Genomic DNA, 14,421 nt, shown 5'->3' on the forward strand with positions numbered 1-14,421 from the left:
TTTTTCTGCATTTTTAAAGACCAAACAGACAATTGATTACTTATTGATAATAAAATTAATCATTATTTGCAGCCCTGGTAAGCATGCAGTAAAATCTGCACCTTTAAAATGGGTATATTTTATATTTTAACCCTATTTAAATTTATGAATGTGATGTCTTGTGTCAAATTTTATTTGTTCTTATGCGTTTTATTTTTTTCTTATTTGTAAACTACATTTGATATGTTTTTATTATACTTTCAAATGTCTTTATGTGAAGCACTGCATGTGATTTTGTTCTTGTAAATCACTTTTGAGCTGCATTTCATGTATGAAAGGTGCTACATAAAGAAAGTTATTATTATTACTAATTAACCTGACTTGTACTCAGGTGCAGAAGTCACAATTTATCACAACTTAAACGTCAGTGCGGAGAAATCCTCCAAACGGTTTGATGTTGGTTGTTTTTTTAAGTGAAGGAGTTCGTATCGATATTAAAGATGGTTTTGCGCGTGTTTTTATTGCCTGTATTTCCCTGTCGGCATCCCTCGGACTTTAGTAGAAACTGAAGGAGTTTTGCAGCAGACACAGCTGCAGTCTGACTCGCGCGAGACGGACTCAAACAGTGAAGAGCGCATCAACGGAAAGGAGGAGCTGACGAGGGCGACGCCGCACAGTCAGCATGTGAACCTCTGAGTGCCAACGTGTTGTTGTTCCGCTGGATTAAAGCGCGTTTAAGCAACGAGGAGACAGAAATGTTCCGAGAGGAGCCGGTTTTGGGTTGGAGCCTCGCGGTCTAGTGTTTCCTTCATGCTGTTATTCCGTGTCCTCGCTTCCTGTGTAGACACACGTTCACATGTTCCTCTGGAGTCCCCCACCCACCCCACCTCTCCTCCCTCACTGACGTGATGTCACATCATAAACTGAAGCGCTCGCGTCCTCTCTCCGGTCCTCCACGTCTCCTGTCAGGCTTCTCGGTGCAGATGTTTTCTGTTGAAAAGGTTTTCATACGAGATGCTCTAACATGACGTCCTCTGTCATCTCTGATGTCCCCCCCCTTCAGTGTCCGCCTGCAGCTCTGGTCCTCATGCCCTGTCCTGTGAGAGCTGCCCGGCCCGCTGAGCCCTTCGGTGTGTGTGTCCGGGGCTGCAGCTGAAGCAGGTCCAGAGGGGACCCGGGTCGTCTCGGGGGAGAGGCGGGGGGGTGGGGGGGTGGGGTGGGGGGTGTCCCGGAGCCTGGACAGCAGGCGGAGAGGTCTGTTCTGTGTTCGCCACACGAAGATGAACAAACTGAACTTCCACAACAACAAAGCCATGCAGGACCGCCGCTGTGTCTGTGTCTTTCTGCCCAACGACGACACCCTCAACGTCATCGTCAATGTGAGTAGGAGACTTTACGGCAGGCCAATCGGTACACAGAGTCAATCAAAGAACATCTGGTTTAAATACAACAGAAGAAACTTTACATTCATAGATTCCACTCCTTCAAACTTTAAAGGAAAAGTTTGACATTATTGAGATTTGAGATGAAATCATCATCGTCGTCATGTGTACAATAAATCTGAAGTTAGCTTAGCTGTGCACAGGATCTGAATTCAAATCTGTTTAAAATAACTTTTTAGAGTTTAGTTTTTGTGTGGATAAAACTAACAAGATAAAACGTGTAAGTTAAGCTGGAACATGCAGGTTTTATTACCTTCAAACAAAGACAGACTTCCTGCTTCCTTCTGCTTCCTGTCTAAGTTCAGCTGACTAACTTCATATTCCTTTTCCATCGACTCGTACGTCACATACTCCCGAACGGCCTGTGATTGTTTGTGTCTGAACCTCCTCAGGTGAAGACTTTGTGCCAGGAGCTGCTGGTCCAGGTCTGTGACCTGCTGAGGTTGAAGGACTGTCACCTGTTTGGACTGAGCGTCATCCAGAGTAACACACACACACACACACACACACACACACACACACACACACACACACACACACACACACACACACACACACACTCACACACTACCAAACACCACCAAACAGACTGGTAACAGGAAGGAGGTGTAAACGCAGCACCTCTCACCTGTCCGTAATAGCGGTCTCCCAGGTGGTCTCCCAGGACCTGGGTCTTCCCGGTCCTGACTGGCTCCCATTGTTTCAGGCCTGGAGTTGTTTTTGACAGTGAGTCGCCCCGTAGAGCGTCGTCCGTCGGGGATGAGTCACTGTCTCTGTGCAGCCGCAGGTCAGACGCTCTGATGGCCGCCGGCAGCTGCAGAGGGAGAGGAAACTGCACCGGCAGTGTTTTCGGACAGCTAGCCTGCAGATGAGCCAATCGCGGGTCAGCGGAGCAGGAGCCAATGAGTCTGATTGTGGGACATTCCTGAAGTGCTTGTCTGAACAGCGTGAAATCCCCAAGGCAAACAGAGGCCACCCACCCTCTCTGTGTCCCCCGCTGTCCCCCGACCCCATCAGATCTGTCTGGGTGTCCCCCTCTGTCCCCTGACAACAGCAGATCCACTGACAGATCAGATAGAAATAGATAGATAGATACTTTATTAATCCCTCAAAGGGCTTTTTTTTTTTTTTTATGTTACAGCAGCATATACAGGGCAAAGCAATAAAAAAATTACAATAAAAAAGAAAGGTAGTAAAAAATATTAAATATTTAAAAAAAATGTAAATGCACATTATATACAAATAAAAATACAATATTAATCTAAACTAAACTAATAGAAATATCTTATAGATAGATGTCTGAAATAATAGAAACATTTATATAGAAATATATCCAGAGTTAATGAGGCAGGAAAGTTCTTTTCTGTTACCGTCTGAGTCTGAACGTTGTTAACATAATAAAAGCTGCTGATTTCTGGCTGGTTTAAATGTCCAAGAAGCTGAGCTGTCTTTACTTCAAATGAATCTGCAGCTCTTTAATAATTGAAGTAATGAAGTCATTCATGAAAGAAAAATCACAAAGATTTTACAGTTTCCAGCTCGAACAGTCGCTGATTGTAAACTGAATATCTTTTGGGTTTTAGATTCAGTCCCTCCAGGAAATCACAATCTTTATTTTCTCCATAATTCAAATTCAAACAATCTCCATAATATTTACAGCAGCTTGCAATTTTGCAAAACTCACGACAAAGCACAAAGTTTCAAAATAAAACAGACTTTATGACCAAAACTTCCAACCACCGAGGCTCCGCCCCTTCTCCTCTCACCATCAAAACAAACTGATGCCGGCTGACGGCAACAACAGAAAGCGCCAGGGTTTGTGGGAAATGTGGTCTTATGATTGGAATGAGGAATATGTTAAATGAGACTCGTCTAAAGCTCTCTGGTCGCTTTCTCTCTCTCTCTTTCTCTCTCTCTCTCTGCAGATAATGAACACATCTACATGGAGCTGGATCAGAAACTGTCCAAATACTGCCCCAAAGAGTGGAAGAGAGAAGCCAGCAAGGTGAGAGATGATCTGATGATCAGTAATCTTACACAGACGATGCTCACTGTCAGACAGGTTTCGATTAGTAGGAATAGAAGAGCTGCATGTGTGTTTACAGACAAATAGGTGTCTCTCAGGGTCACCTGTCTCTGGATGTGACCCCAGACTGACCCCGTGATGTGGATGTCGGGGTCCTGGGGGTGGGGGGACGACTGTGGATGTTTCGGATTGTCGTCCTTCTGCAGGATGAATTTAGGTCAAACGTCGCTTCAGGAATCTGAACATCTAAAAGAGCCTCAAATGTTTTCATAGTCTTATGTGGAGCTGCACAAAACCACAGATAATTCACAGATCTATGCAGTCATCACGCAGTTGGTGTCGCGCCTGACAACACGGCTGTCAATCATCATGAAATGCAGCCCATACGTCTGTCTTTTGAATATGAATGTCTGAATACGGACAGATCGTACGCTAGCTAACTTCAGAGCTGTTGGAAGACATATCTTCAAACCGTTTCATGTCATCCTTTACACTAAGCTAACGTCTCGTTCGCTCTCATCTCACTCGCGGACGTCAGATTCTGCTGCTCTCAGTAAACAAACCTCCGTTCATTGTTTTCCAGGGTATCGATCAGTTCGGGCCGCCAATGATCATCCACTTCCGGGCTCAGTACTACGTGGAGAACGGGAGGTTGATCAGGTCAGTGGAGCTGCTTCCCCTGTTAGTTCACCCGTCGCAGGCGTTGTTATAAACGTGCTCTCTGTCCGCCCGCAGCGACCGAGTAGCCAGGTACTACTACTACTGGCACCTGAGGAAGAAGGTGCTGCTGTCTCAGTGCATCCAGAGGGAGGAGGCCTACTTCCTGCTGGCAGCCTTCGCCCTGCAGGCCGACCTCGGAAACTTCAAACGCAACAAGCACTTTGGGAAGTACTTTGAACCGGAGGCCTACTTCCCCCCGTGGGTGAGTGCGTCCAACACGTCTTGACTGACGCTTCCTGTTGTTCTGCACCTCGTTATCATCTCGCATTAATATCACAAACAGAAGGTGACGCGTTGTCTCTCTGACCTGAACACTTCGCACGGTCTCCCTCCATTATAACACGCACATCTGAGTCTGTGTGATGATGAGAACTGGAACACAGTTTATTTCTGTCCCTGGAAGTGGCACACTCTGGGTTTTTTTTGTTTTTTTTTAATCTTGAGAAATGCTGCAGTTACCAAGGCGACACCCCTCCACCCCCCCAACCCTCTGAATCCAACAGCCCCACCCCTCTGATTGCCCTCCACTTCCTGTGATTAGCCTCCTGCCTCCTTATCGGCCCTGAAAGCAGCGGTGACAGGAAACAGTTTGATGATGAAGAGTGTTTTTCTGTCCTCCAGTAGATGAAGAGTGTAAATCTCCTTCAGATTTAGGAGCTTAAGAAGCTCTGTGACTTTACAAACCTTCAGAGCTCAGTGTGAGTGTCTCTGATTCTGACGTCAGTCTGTTCTGCAGCTCACAGCTCCGTCTCCCTCTCTGGTACCCTGAGTGGAGCTCTTCAGACCTGATGGTTCTCCCTCTCTGGTACCCTGAGTGGAGCTCTTCAGACCTGATGGTTCTTCCTCTCTGGTACCCTGAGTGGAGCTCTTCAGACCTGATGGTTCTCCCTCTCTGGTACTTTGAGTGGAGCTCTTCAGACCTGATGGTTCTCCCTCTCTGGTACTCTGAGTGGAGCTCTTCAGACCTGATGGTTCTCCCTCTCTGGTACCCTGAGTGGAGCTCTTCAGACCTGATGGTTCTCCCTCTCTGGTACCCTGAGTGGAGCTCTTCAGACCTGATGGTTCTCCCTCTCTGGTACCCTGAGTGGAGCTCTTCAGACCTGATGGTTCTCCCTCTCTGGTACTCTGAGTGGAGCTCTTCAAACCTGATGGTTCTCCCTCTCTGGTACCCTGAGTGGAGCTCTTCAGGTCTGATGGTTCTCCCTCTCTGTTCCTGATCAGGTGATTGCCAAGCGTGGCCGTGAGTACATCCTGAGACACATCCCCAACATGCACAAAGACCAGTTCGCCCTCACCGCTTCAGAGGCTCACCTCAAGTACATCAAGGAGAGTGCCCAGCTCGATGACGTCACGGTCCACTATTACAGACTCTACAAGGTGAGAGATCAGGTGATCTCCAGGTCGGACGTACCATCACAGACACAGTTTTATTGTTGAAGGAGATATCATTTTGTGTTTTCAGTTGTGTAGCGGCATATTCAGGTTCTTCTCCTTCATCTTCATCTGAGTTTTCTCTGTTTAAACAGGACAAAAAAGAAGTTGAAGCGTCTCTGACGTTGGGACTGACTTTGCGCGGCATCCAAATATTCCAGGTACAGTTTTAATTTTACACTGACTTACATCTCTTTTTAAAACTTGTTCTGTTTGTTAGCTTGTTCATTTGTCTGTTTCGTTGCATTTGTTTTAATGTGTGTGGTCTGATCTGAAGTACTTTGGGCTGCCAGGTGCTATTAGGTGCTATAAGGGGCTATAAGGTGATAAAAGGTGCTCTATAAATACAGCTGAGTCAATGATAATGTGTCTGCCCCAACAAACAGGTGAAGATTAGCCAATTCAAATATTTATTTTCAAAAAAATAAAGAGGGGGAAACCTGAGATTCAACAGTAAACAGAATAAATAAAGGATAAATAAATAAAACACAAAGTCTGAATGAACTCAATAGGAGAGAAAACAGGAAGCTCAGCCTGTAAACTCTCACTACTGAAGACAAGACAGATGTCCAATCAGACAGACAGCAGCACCTCGCTGCCCTCGCGGTTCTGATTGGACAAAACAGACATCAATTAATCGTTCAGATGTCACTGAGCTGAACGAAGCTGCTGTCAGGATGCAGAGTTTCTCTGCTTCTCCTTTTAAAATCCCCCCCCGATGTGTTGCAGAACGTTGGCTCAGTGAGGCAGCTGCTGTACGACTTCCCCTGGACCAACGTGGGCAAGCTAGTGTTTGTGGTGAGTCACAGGCAGATAAACATGTTTCCTTTTTACTGACTGTCAGTGAGGTCTGTGAACGCCTCGCTGCTGCTCAGAGACGTCCAACAGCTTTTTATCTGCAGCCTGCAGGTCCTCTGGAACCAATCAAGGATTTAGAAAGACTTTCTCTCACGAGCACACACACACATACACAAACTCACTCTCTACACTACATTCAGTTTCCTGTAACCAGCTGCAGGATTTTCTGTATATATATATATATATATACAGTGGTGTGAAAAAGTGTTTGCCCCGTCCTGATTTCTTATTTTTTTGCATGTTTGTCACTTAAATGTTTCAGATCATCAAACAAATTTAAATATTAGTCAAAGATAACACAAGTAAACACAAAATGCAGTTTTTAAATGAAGGTTTTTATTATTAAGGGAGGGAAAAAAAATCAAAACCCACATGACCCTGTGTGAAAAAGTGTTTGCCCCCTAAACCTAATAACTGGTTGGGCCACCCTTAGCAGCAACAGCTGCAATCAAGCGTTTGCGATAACTTGCAATGAGTCTTTTACAGCGCTGTGGAGGAATTTTGGCCCACTCATCTTTGCAGAGTTGTTGTAATTCAGCCACATTGGAGGGTTTTCCAGCACAAACCGCCTTTTTAAGGTCATGCCACAGCATCTCAATAGGATTCAGGTCAGGACTTTGACTAGGCCACTCCAAAGTCTTCATTTTGTTTTTCTTCATCCATTCAGAGGTGGACTTGCTGGTGTGTTTTGGATCATTGTCCTGCTGCAGAACCCAAGTTGGTTTCAGCTTGAGGTCACGAACAGATGGCCGGACATTCTCCTTCAGGATTTTTTGGTAGACAGTAGAATTCATGGTTCCATTTATCACAGCAAGTCTTCCAGGTCCTGAAGCATCAAAACAGCCCCAGACCATCACACTACCACCACCATATTTTACTGTTGGTATGATGTTCTTGTTCTGAAATGCTGTGTTACTTTTACGCCAGATGTAATGGGAAACACACCTTCCAAAAAGTTCAACTTTTGTCTCGTCAGTCCACAGAGTATTTTCCCAAAAGTCTTGGGGATCATCAAGATGTTTTCTGGCAAAAATGAGATGAGCCTTAATGTTCTTTTTGCTCAGCGGTGGTTTTCATCTTGGAACTCTGCCATGCAGGCCATTTTTGCCCAGTCTCTTTCTTATGGTGGAGTCATGAACACTGACCTTAACTAAGGCAAGTGAGGCCTGCAGTTCTCTGGATGTTGTTGTGGGGTCTTTTGTGACCTCTCAGATGAGTCGTCGCTGTGCTCTTGGGGTAATTTTGGTCGGCCGGCCACTCCTGGGAAGGTTCACCACTGTTCCATGTTTTCTCCATTTGTGGATAATGGCTCTCATTGTGGTTCACTGGAGTCCCAAAGCTTTAGAAATGGCTTTATAACCTTTTCCAGACTGATAGATCTCAATTACTTTCTTTCTCATTTGTTCCTGAATTTCTTTGGATCTTGGCATGATGTCTATCTTTTGAGGATCTTTTGGTCAACTTCACTTTGTCAGGCAGGTCCTATTTAAGTGATTTCTTGATTGAGAACAGGTGTGGCAGTAATCAGGCCTGGGTGTGGCTAGAGAAATTGAACTCAGGTGTGATAAACCACAGTTAAGTTATGTTTTAACAGGAGGGGGCAAACACTTTTTCACACAGGACCATGTGGATTTGGATTTTTTTTTTTTTCTCCCTTAATAATAAAAACCTTCATTTAAAAACTGCATTTTGTGTTTACTTGTGTTATCTTTGACTAATATTTAAATTTGTTTGATGATCTGAAACATTTAAGTGTGACAGACATGCAAAAATATTGGAAATCAGGAAGGGGGCAAACACTTTTTCACACCACTGTGTGTGTGTGTGTGTGTGTGTGTGTGTATATATATATATATATATATATATACACATATAGCTCTTATTTTTTTCTAGAAATAAATAGTCTTATTTCTTATATCTTATAAGTGTTTGTAAATGTTTTCATATTGTGTGCACCTTTTTGTTTTTCTATGCTGCTGTGATGACTAAATTTTCCCACTGTGGGATTAATAAAGTCTAAATCTAATTTAATCTAATATATATAGATATATACTTATATCTATATATATATATATATTCCATGTTTTGTGTCGGTGCTCTTTAAATCAGATCCTGTTAAATCTGAAGTTGAATCATGAAGCTGAACGCAGCTTCGTTTACTTCAGTAACCACAGGGAGGCCGAGCAGCTTGCTGTGAATCTGTTTCATGTCTCTTTGTGTTCGTCTGGTGTTTTTTGTTGGATCGGACTCTGCAGGACTCTGCAGGCCTTGTTTTGTAGAGTTTAAAGTTCTGGTTTGGTCTTAATTTAGGTTCATGGGCTCACGTTAGAGACTTCCTGTTTTCGTCGGTGGTTTCTCTGCAGTCTGCAGCGAGCGGTGGCGTGGCTGTGGTTTCACTGTGGACTCTTGAGGGCCTCTCGGGGCCCCGTCACACCCTGCTCCACAATAACAGACGCTCCCCTCCACCAAACCCCACGAGTCATCCTCCACCTCCGCTGCAGGGGAGACGGAGAACGGAGCGGGCGGAGGGACGAGGCTCAACGAATACCACATGATCGGATGGTTTCAGTTAGAAGGACTTTAGATCATCCTTAGCATCAAGATTTAAAAGTAGGGGGAGTGTTTGATCTGCTGCTGCTGACAGCTGAGATGAAGTCATCAACCTAAGGACTGAATCTGCTGCTGGATCCAGATCCAGCTTCCTGTTTATAATCTTCATTTATTGACGGCAGCAAATCCTCTCGCCAACGCTCGTGTGTCTGTGTTCTCAGGGGAAGAAGTTTGAGATCCTCCCCGACGGCCTGCCTTCAGCTCGTAAACTCATGTACTACACCGGCTGTCCGCTGCGTTCACGTCACCTCCTGCAGCTGCTGAGCAACAGTCACCGGCTCTACATGAACCTGCAGCCGGTTCTGAAGCAGGTCCGCCGGCTGGAGGAGAATGAAGGTACGTTCAGGTCGCCCTGCTACTCAACGTAACGACATTGGAGTTGTAAAGTTTCAAGATCAGAGGGCTGCTGGCGACGTCGACAGGAAGACAAACATGACATCAGAGCCGCCGGAGGACGTCGCGCCATTTCAAATGTCTCATTCCTGTTTTTACACTTGAAACAAAAAAAGTCTAACTGAATATTTAACGTCACTATTCAGAGTTTTGTGACATAGAAGACATCCTGATCTCCATCCAGTGTGTTAACCATTAAACTGTGTGTGTGTGTGTGTGTGTGTGTGTGTGCGTGTGCGTGTGCGTGTGCGCGTGCGTGCGTGCGTGCATGTGTGTCTCCGTCCTCAGAGAAGAAGCAGTACCGCGAGTCGTACATCAGCGACGCCCTGGAGCTCGACATGGAGCAGCTGGACAAACGTTCCCGCGCCAGCGGCAGCAGCGCCGGCAGCGTGTCTCACCACAAGCGTCTGTCCCGCCACTCCACCACCAGCCACGGCAGCTCGCACACCTCCGGCATCGAGACCGACAGCTTCCGGGCCCCGGGTCAGGCCCCGCACCGGCCCCTCCGGACCTGCAGCTCGTCCACCACCAGCCACGGCAGCTCGCACACCTCGGGCATCGAGAGCAGCGGCAAGGAGCGCATCCTCGACGATGAGGGTAAAAACGATACATTTCAATGATTAGGAAAACGTGTTAGAATGAACCACAAACATCGACGGCTCCTCGCCCGGCTGGTATCAGGCAGAAAGCCGCAGGTTCAGAGAGGTCCCATCTGTTTTGAGACTTCATAACTGTGACGTCGGTCCCTGCAGAGATCGAGATGCTGGTAGACGACCCCAAAGACTACGAGGAGCTCCACGAGATGGTTCTGGATCAGGAGCTCTGCATCCACATTACCGAGGACATGCTGACCATGTCTCCGGATCAGAACAATGGATACTCAGGTACGTCACGGCTCCTCCTGTCTGCGCTCACCGCTGCCTCTGCAGGATGCTTTTCAAACTGCAGCGTGTTAACGAACCCGAAGAACTGCAGGGTTGTGAAAATCATTTCCATTCTGAAACATTCGCTGGTTTCCTTCCAGGACTGATCGTCAAAGACGTCAGCTCGTCCACCTCCAGCTCCTCGGAGACCGTCGTCAAGATGAGAGGACAGAGCATCGAGTCGCTGCCGCAGGTCGCTCACCTTTATTTTCACTGCAATGTCTTCATTTTTATAAAAATACCGCAGCTGAGTTCTGAGAAATCTAACGTCTGACGTCGTCATGTGACACCCTGTTTGATTGGCTGCTTCATGGTGTGCTCTGTCTCCTCTTCCTCCTCCCAGACGTCCGCGTGCAGGAAGCCTCCGTCCTCCACCGACCGCCACAGCCAGTCGCTGGACGACATCCGGCTCTACCAGAAGGACTGCCTGCAGTGGGCGGAGCTCTGCCAGGACACCGCCCACAGCTACACATTCGGCTGCGCTCAGGAGCTGAGCGACGGCGGCGGCGGCGGCGGCTACCAGAACCTGGCAGATCAGCGCGCCGGCATGCTCGGAGAGCAGCACCCGTTTCCCATCAAGAGAACCAACAAGTACTTCTCCCTGGATCTGACCAGCGAGGAGGTCCCCGAGTTCGTGGTGTGACCTCACGGTGACCTCTGGGTGACCTCTGGACACATGTCAGGCCTCAGGGAACGAGACAGAGCAGCGATGAGCAGACTGACAGGGAGCAGACTTTTCCCGCTGCGAAGCAGCCGACATGGAATCGATATTAGAAATGAACAAACATGGAGGATTGTGGGTGAAACTTTCAGAACAAACAACTGAAACAAAGAACTGAACTGCTCCCGGCGTCAAAGGAAACAAAGGGATCTTCTTCTTTTTTTTTAAATTCTAACTCGCCTCCAAACTGCTTCCTGAACCACAGGAAGTTACTCAGAGCGGCGGCGACATGACGAGCCAATCGAAGGCGTTCTGTGGACGACAGGAAGCTACAAACCAAAGACGCACCTGCTTCAGAGTCCACGTTACTTCTGCAGCTGCATTTCAAAGAGAACACCCATAATCCTCGGGGAGAGAGAGGCCACGCCGCCCACCCCCACTCCCCGTCTCTCTCCTCCTGTTTTACCTCAGCAGGAAGTGCAGCGTGCCAAACGCCCCTCAGACTGAACCGCCGACGTGCCTTCGTCATCGACGCAGGACGAACCCGCCTCGACAATCAGAAACCTTCGAACCGCTCGATGTCTCCAAGCGTCCTCTCGAGATCTGAGTTCCTCCGCAGGAATGAGGTTGAGCGAGTTCCGACACGTTCGGACTCGCAGCCGCAAAAACCTCCTCCTGGACACGGACTCAAAATGGAGCCTGATTGGCTGCGAGACAAAACAAACAAGCGTCTTTTTCCTCCTCTTCTCCTTTGAACTGGAGTTTTATTTTCCTCTTGGACCTGAAGCCCGCGGAGACATTGGGTTTTCTCTGTGAACGACGTGTCGGACATTTTCTTCAGTGTCACAGAGGAACAGGAATCAGGACGCAGCTCCCGAACAACAAAGACTCTTTTACGGTTTTGTGGTTTTAATTGGAGACAGGAAGTGTTTCAATAATCAGTAACCGGATTTTCATCCTCTGAGCGTTTAAACGAGGACGAGACAAAGTGCCGGAGTTTAACCCTTTCAGACCGTTTTCTTTCAATAATGTCAGTTTTCAAGCTGATTCTTTTTCATATCTGTCAGATTAATATTCAACTCAGTATGAAGGAAGCAGCTGCGTTCGGTCCAGAGGTGACAACATCTGTCCTCCAGCTCCTCCGTAGCTCTAACAACTCGTCATGTTGTGTCCGTTTCATCGTGACAGGACATGAAGTATGAAACACATTTTATATTTGACGCGTGAACACATGTTGGTGAATAACACGTTAAATCAGGAGCTTTTGATGTGTTTCCATGGTTTTACGCGAATCGAAGCTAAAGATGAATTTACCTCTCAGTCATTTGTTTTCCAACATGTCAGACTTTACTTTGACGCTTAAAGTTTATTTTCATACTCGTTAAAAGTACAGATGTTGGTTGTTGTTGTTGTTGTTTTTTAACCCGCTCAGCCCCAAATAACAGGAAGGATAACCAGGAAGTAAGAAGCAATAATTAAATAATTAATCAATCAACGACGCAAAAATGTAATTTCCAAAATAAATAAACAGATCAATAATAATGTATAATCACCCAGGTGTGAACCTCACCTGCAGATGTCGAGGTTCGACTGAGCGACACAGATGCCAATCAAACGTCACCTGGATACAGATGTTGATGATGCTGCAGACAGTTTTTTTTTTATCAGCGGTGAGCAGATGATCGGTGACAGAACCGTCTATACGGGTTCAGAAAAACACGTCATGGAGACGTCCAATACATCTGACTGGGACCTTGTTTGGACATCCGCAGACTTCCAGGATGGTATTTTTTTTTTTTTCTGTCTGTCAGGCGTGTATGTCCTCGGTGGGTTTCCTGTAACACAGCCTTTGAAAACAGGAAACACTGATGTCACATCATCCTGATGTCACAGCTTCTAAAAGCCGAGACGCATCGACCTGACTTTTACGTATCGACCGTTCGGTCGTTCAGCCGAAAACAGACGCGAGGAGACAAACGGTTTAATAGTTTTACCTCCGTCAGCTCACAAACTTGTCAGCTGTGACTTTGTGAACTCAGTCCTGCTGGTCTGAGCTCCGTTTTATTCTTCCAGCTTCCAGAACGACGTTTTTTTTTTTTAAAGAGACACAAACACACGAATCTCCTCTTTTCCTCCATTTTAAAATTATAACGACTCATTAATGGAAAATGTCTTAAGTCATATTTTAAAGGACAGCGATGTCTCGTATTAAAACAGCATGTGTTGGGGTACACAGCCATACAGCCATAACCCGTGTCCTTAATGTGTTCATCATGTGTTCTAACTTACACTGTGTAAAAGTCTGTATGTGTGTGTCCTTCATCCTTTCTGTGAAAGGACGAAACAAAAAAAACAAAAAAAAAGATGAAGTCTGGTCCGTGCCTTCTGGTACTAACGCCCTCAATATCCAATAAACAGGTACATTTATCTACCAGAGCTTCTGCTGACTCGTCTGTTCACAGAGATTCTAATAAAGTTTATCTGTCTTTAATCCACAAATATCTACAACACAAACTATAAAACTACCTCTAAAACACAGTAAAACTACTGCACATGCTCAGAGCTTTCCCTGACCTCATGCTGCCCCCTGGTGGACACACAACGTTCTGTCATGTAAGTGTCACTCTGACCTGGAGGTGGCAGTGTTGTACCACACATGAGACTCCTCTGATGAGCTGATGCATCAAATCAAACTAAAAACTGAATGTAAACAAAAAGCAGAAACAGTCACATATTTCTGCAGTTCCGATACTGAACACAAGTTGGAGCTTTAACACAGGAAGTGACATCATTCTGTGTTCAGGTGCGCGTCTGTGAACAGAGCTGTGAATGAATGGATATACAAGCCACATTTGGTTTATTGATGTTGTCCAAGTGCATAATTCTTGACACAGGTGCAATTTCCTGAATATAAGTGCGATAGAAAACTCAACGAGGACAATTATAAACTCTTCTAGTTGTGTTTTTAAGTGGTACGTTACTTATTTTTTTAAACTGAATAGTTGAAATGTATTAACCACTCTGAGGTCCTAGAAGGAATATTTGGATCCAGAAAATTTGCATCTCTGAATGTGGATATTGGACAATATTAAAAACAAACAACAAACAAACAAAGTAAAATAATAATAAAATAATATATAAGATAATAAAGTACAATTTTTCACAACCAAACCATTTATTTACAGAAGCTAAAATTATTGTTATTAAATCAGTTTTTTCCAGTTCATTACTTGCCATTTATTTAACTCTAAAGGAGACGAAAAAGTTACTGAAAGTATGTACATATTACGTGTTCTTCTGGAATCTTTTATTTTAAAAGTCTTCACCGGAAGTGTTTGTGGCAGGGTGACGTGGCTGAAGCGGTTAGCATTTGTGCTA

The 14,421-nt window shown here is 45.6% G+C and overlaps 1 protein-coding gene across 1 annotated transcript; it reads left to right on the forward strand.

Annotated features, from left to right (window-relative positions):
- The first annotated feature begins 1,210 nt into the window (after window positions 1-1,210).
- On the forward strand, window positions 1,211-13,479 carry frmd6 (FERM domain containing 6). The gene is made up of 13 exons (XM_069160556.1): window positions 1,211-1,358; window positions 1,814-1,904; window positions 3,347-3,426; window positions 4,031-4,107; window positions 4,183-4,369; window positions 5,389-5,544; window positions 5,694-5,759; window positions 6,328-6,396; window positions 9,228-9,402; window positions 9,748-10,056; window positions 10,212-10,343; window positions 10,484-10,575; window positions 10,726-13,479. Exons 1-13 carry the CDS (start codon window positions 1,260-1,262, stop codon window positions 11,023-11,025), a joined length of 1,833 nt encoding a protein of 610 aa, XP_069016657.1. The 5' UTR covers window positions 1,211-1,259; the 3' UTR covers window positions 11,026-13,479.
- Window positions 13,480-14,421: the final 942 nt, after the last annotated feature.

The sequence above is a fragment of the Embiotoca jacksoni genome, unplaced genomic scaffold (assembly GCF_022577435.1).
Source record: "Embiotoca jacksoni isolate LCO1_2020_lvr unplaced genomic scaffold, fEmbJac1.0.p SCAF_27, whole genome shotgun sequence".
Lineage (NCBI taxonomy): Eukaryota > Metazoa > Chordata > Actinopteri > Embiotocidae > Embiotoca > Embiotoca jacksoni.

Bases quoted from the DNA above. Each gene is read 5' to 3' on its own strand.
- frmd6 (XM_069160556.1), top strand. From the start codon at position 1,260: ATGAACAAACTGAACTTCCACAACAACAAAGCCATGCAGGACCGCCGC. The intron at 3,427-4,030 runs GTGAGAGATGAT...ATTGTTTTCCAG, and splicing joins GGAAGAGAGAAGCCAGCAAG to GGTATCGATCAGTTCGGGCC. The intron at 5,545-5,693 runs GTGAGAGATCAG...CTGTTTAAACAG, and splicing joins ACTATTACAGACTCTACAAG to GACAAAAAAGAAGTTGAAGC.